General features: G+C 36.3%; 1 protein-coding gene across 1 annotated transcript; it reads right to left on the bottom strand.

Annotated features, from left to right (window-relative positions):
- Nucleotides 1-1,408: 1,408 nt before the first annotated feature.
- On the bottom strand, nt 1,409-4,679 carry NPVF (neuropeptide VF precursor). Its single transcript, XM_069462403.1, has 3 exons — nt 4,542-4,679; nt 2,846-3,249; nt 1,409-1,460 (listed from the first exon to the last, which is right to left on the bottom strand). Exons 1-3 carry the CDS (start codon nt 4,677-4,679, stop codon nt 1,409-1,411), a joined length of 594 nt encoding a protein of 197 aa, XP_069318504.1.
- Nucleotides 4,680-4,890: the final 211 nt, after the last annotated feature.

The raw sequence follows: 4,890 nt of genomic DNA, 5'->3' as shown, positions 1-4,890 counted from the left end.
AAGAGGATGACGGGAGTGTAGATGAGGTGAGGGTAGTTGGGAGAGATCGAGTAGCACCCAGGTCCCCCAGCTCGGTGACCTGAGTGGCATGAAGGCCCCTGTAGAGCTTCCCAAAGAAAGCACTTGTAGCAGCTGCAACTTTACATGGAGAGGAGAAGACAGCCTCTCTTGCTCCATGCCCCCCGACCCTTTCCTCGTCTTCCTGCACACCCTGGGGAAGATAGGAGGGCAGATGGTTTTCCAGAGCCTACTGTGTTCCCTCCCACCACCCTACCTCTGAGGTGAGAGATGGGAGGGAGAGAGGAAGAGCAGGCCTTGCCTCTTTCCCACTGTGGGTCCTTCCAGCCACCAGCTCAGCCAGCCATGGAGGAGGGGACTCTATTTTGGTCATGAAGTTGGTGTCTTCAGCTGGACTTGATGGAGTTTTTTAATATCAAGAAGTGACCGAGCAAGTTATGGAACCTATCTGGGGTATTGTTAAGGGATCTCTACCCAGCAAGGGAGGGAGATTCAACACAGCCTAGCTGGGGGCACGATGGGAGAAAAATAAAACCATTTCCTGTGTGCACCCTATGGAGTGGAGACTGTTCAATAAACCAGTACATCTGATTAAGGACTTCATATTCTTAGGCCTAAAGTTGAATCCCTGTGTGTTTGTGTTGTGGTGTGCAGAATTTATAAATTGTTACTTGAAGAGTGGCCAGATTTTTTCTGTAAATCAAAAACTTGAGATGTTAAGTGAGGAAAAAGAAGACACAACAGGGGCACATTTCTGATATAGATGGAGGAGACACTAAGAGAGGTCACTAATAGTTGCCTTTTTCTTTTATCTCCCTAAACTCTAAGAGTTTCCCTTATCTTGTAATATTACGCAGACAGAGGTCAGGTTTTAAATTGCAATCTATCACAGATTCACTAACAGTTGAGTCAATGAAAAAAAGTGTGTATAAAAACATGTTTATGAGTGATTTGTTATCCTTGTTGACTTATTTGTCAACCATGTTATTCTGTTAAATTATTTAATTTTCATCATAATGTTTGCCAGGCTACTCTTCTATTTAATTTTTTAAAATTAAGTGTAACTCTGCCCATGGTTTTTATATAGGTTAGTGATGTGTTTTTTTTTTCTTTCTCTTTCTCTTTCTTTCTCTCTCTCTCATCAGATGTTTCTTAAGAATTTGCAATGCTCTTTTTATTCAGACAAAAATTATTTCAACTTTATTACAAATATTCTTTAAGTTTTTTTCTATAACTTTCAAGATACTAGCTGTACTGACAAGGAAAAATTGCCCTCAATGATACATAACTCATCAAGCAAGTGTAGCCACTCTTCCTTGTCTTCAGTACAGAGCTGTCTGGATTACAGGCCACAGCTTCATACCATCTTTAGGGACAGGCTCCAGATTTCTTATTTTTCTTGTTTCAATTCTGCATCATCTATTTTCTTGAATGCCAGTCTCCTAAAATGGAAGCAGTACAAAATGTTCTCATCCATCAGTACAAGAGCACGCAAGAATGCAAGATGAAAATACAAGCCATAATCTTAATTGCCTAATTATACTTGAGTTGAATTGTGCTGCACTTGAAATGAATGAGATATGGACAGGATGTTGAGTTTGTGATGGGCATTCAGGCTTGAAAACTTACCATTGAGTCATCTCTGTCCCTCACCATTGCCTTACTCTCAACAGCTGATTAGTTGCCAAATTCTGCCTCTGTATAACCTCCCAGGACCTCAGCAGAAATGTCCCTGGTTCTCCCTCTCCTGATGGATGATGCTCCAAGTTCTTGTCCCCACTCTCTGCTCTGACTCTATCCACCTCACCATCTTTCCTCTCCTCTTCATGTACTCTTTGCTCTTTCCAAACTGAGCCTCGGCTGTTTTTGGCTCACCTTACTTTCGTGCCTTTGCTTATACTCTTCTTTTTACCTGAAAATGACCTCTCTCCTCCAGTGAGTCTTTCAAAGGCAGAGTCCCACATTTAGAGACATGCTCTTTTTTCTGACCCTTTGTGGGACCTTATTAGTGCCTCTCTTACTTCATTCATTCCAGAAAATACTGAAGGCTTACTATGTGGCAGACACAGTTCTAGGTGGATATGGCACTGCAATATACATTATGGGATTTATGGAACTGAAATTCTAGCAAAGGCACATTTACCCTAAATATATGTCAGATGGGGATTGTACCATGGAAAAAAATAAAGCAGGGGTGTTGTGAGAAGCTCTCAGATAAGGTGGTAGTCTGCCATATCACATTCTACTTGTAGCAAGAAGAATTTTTTTTAAACATATACTCTCTACTAGAAAATAAGTAGGTAGCTTATTAATTTTTTAAATCTCTTGTAGTACCTTGCATTCTGATTTGTACATAGTAGATAATAAATACTTCTTAATTAATGCAAAGAATGATAATAACAGGATGTATTTATAAAATGAGATCCAGAAAAGAAAAAAATTTGATTAAAAGGGAAGAAAACCGTCTGCATTTGAGACCTAGGTTATTGAGATGGTGTCCTTGGTACGTGAGGACACCTCTCGCATGTTAAAGAGGTCAAATGTCAGACAATAGTCTGTCATTGCATGGGCTAAAGAATAATGAGATTGATGCCCATATGCAGCGTAGGGAAAGCCATCTCATGACTTTACACCTAAAGCCATACTTGTTATAACTGACCTTCTAATAGTTCTCAATTTATAGGTATTTAGTTCCTTGTGTGTTTGCCTTTCTTCTCCTAAGAAACTTACTTCCTTAGAAACTTGTTTTGAAAAGATGTAGTCATTTTAAAAGTTTCTAGACTAGCTCTACACGACTACCTATACACTTTGGTTTTCAAGTATTTACCTTGGTTGTTTTTGTTCAGGATGCTGGATTTTTTGGTGCTGGCAGGTCATAGAGTAAAGTAACTCACTGGCAGAGGGTGAATGCGTGGATCGTTGGCATAAATCACTCAGTGTCTTGGAGACACTTTTAGCTGTTGTCGTTCTCCCAAACCTTTGGGGCAGATTAGGAACACATCTCGAGATGCTTGCCTTCACATTCCTTCCAAATCTCAGAGGCAGGTTGGTCACCCCGGTGCTTCTTTCTTCCTGTGTGGTCCTCCCAAATCTCAATGGCAAGTTGGCTGCTGAGTGTGGCATTTTGTTGACTGCGAGCATACTCATCTTAATGACATTTTTTGGTTCCCAATCTTTTAATTCTTCAAAATTGAGATTCCTTTCCTTTTCCTCTTTTTGGTGTCCTCTAGGCTATCATTAGAAATGACCATTACAATAATATATTATTGTTATAAGCAATAGATTTAAACCCCAAATTAACTTAAATCTAGACTTTAATCTGCAGGATTGTTAAAGCTATAAACAAAGTTTGTGTTCTTATGTGCAGAATTTTTTAATAAATAATTTGTATTAAGCTTCTTAAAGCAATCTAGTTTCTCTGTCCCTAGACTATTGTAAGACAACTATAAAATATTAATAAAATATATATAGTAAATATAGCAATGAGTTGGAGCAGCAGGAACATAATGAAGTATTGAAATGAGGCAAAGTTTATTTTATTGCAGTTATTCTCTTCCAGTTTTTTGATTCATGTTTATGAAATATTTTATTTATTTTTATATTTTGATTTTAGAGAAAACTCCCACTCTCTTTTTCAATGTTTCTTGTTTCCCCCCTCTTTAAAGATCAAAGTGCTAGAAACATGATAGATGGAAATAGATGCTAGCCAGGTTTTGGGGTACAGTTGTAGGAGGCCCCACTGAATTTTTTTCATGCTCTCTTATTTAGCGTTTCAATCTAAAAGCATTTCTCAAAAAAACCAATCGTATTTTTATTAGAATATAAATTACATTTTAGTAAAAAACCTATTGGTTTATGAATTACTGTACCACAAATATACCAACTTTATAGGAACCATTTACAATACAGTGAAATATTTAATTAGATTTAGTTTTTCCATAAAAGTTTGCCCATATGAAGATTTTTAAGTGATTATTTTCTGATTGTAACAAGTAAAATGAGTAATACACACTAATTTCAGCAAATTTGGAAAATATATGAAAAGATAAAGAAGAAGATAAAAATAATTTTCAGTTTCACCATCTAGGGATAGACATTTTTACTTAGATATAGATTTACCACAAACTTACCAGCTTGTACTTGCTAAGCAGAAAATAAAAATTTTGTATTTTTTCATTTGTAGTTTAAAACAATTGAAATGTCCAGTTGAAATATATCCAGATCTTATTTCTGCAAATATTTATTACAAATGTGCACTTGTGAGTCCACTGAAAATTATTAATGCACCTGTGCTTACTAAGTACCATACTCTCTACTTCAATTGTCATTAGCAAGGCCAGGCTGTTCGCTGTCATGCTCGATAATACAAGTTATATCAATACACTGTCATAGGAAGGCTAAAGTTTGGCAAAAAAAAAAAAGCACAAACTAACTTACTCTTTAGTCTTTATAAAATCATTAGATTTAGGACAATTATTGTATAATTAATGCTAGTTATGTTAGATAGATTTTTAAAAACTTACCTCAGAATATTTGTCATAATTTTCTTTGCTGTGAAGATTGTACATCATTAATTCATCTGCACACAAGAAGTTTGATGTTAACAAGCTTAAAGTGGCTAAAGTCAATAAAATGAATCGTTTTGATGAAATAATTTCCATTTTGTCCAAATCTAAAATTAAGTCTATGTGTGCAGCCCAGTGTCTGCAAGAAAGGAAATTGTGGTGTTTTTATATCATCTAAAAACAAAGGATAGGTTTTTTTTTTTTTGACAGTGAAATCAATCCCACACATTTTATGTACTAATATTAATTAGAGTGTGTAACTAAAATATGCATGTAAGGGATGTGAGTAATTCATTCTAGGAAGACA

Source organism: Eulemur rufifrons, chromosome 29, assembly GCF_041146395.1.
Source record: "Eulemur rufifrons isolate Redbay chromosome 29, OSU_ERuf_1, whole genome shotgun sequence".
NCBI lineage: Eukaryota > Metazoa > Chordata > Mammalia > Primates > Lemuridae > Eulemur > Eulemur rufifrons.
The sequence above is the reverse complement of the archived record's forward strand: the minus strand, read 5'-3'. Positions and strand labels throughout refer to the sequence as shown.

What these genes read in the sequence shown, in the direction of transcription:
- NPVF (XM_069462403.1), bottom strand. Translation starts at nt 4,679, where the DNA reads ATGGAAATTATTTCATCAAAACGATTCATTTTATTGACTTTAGCCACT. An exon ending in ATTATGACAAATATTCTGAG is followed by an intron (nt 3,250 to 4,541) that starts GTAAGTTTTTAA and finishes TTCTAATGATAG; the next exon opens with CCTAGAGGACACCAAAAAGA. An exon ending in CCTGAACAAAAACAACCAAG is followed by an intron (nt 1,461 to 2,845) that starts GTAAATACTTGA and finishes CTTCCATTTTAG; the next exon opens with GAGACTGGCATTCAAGAAAA.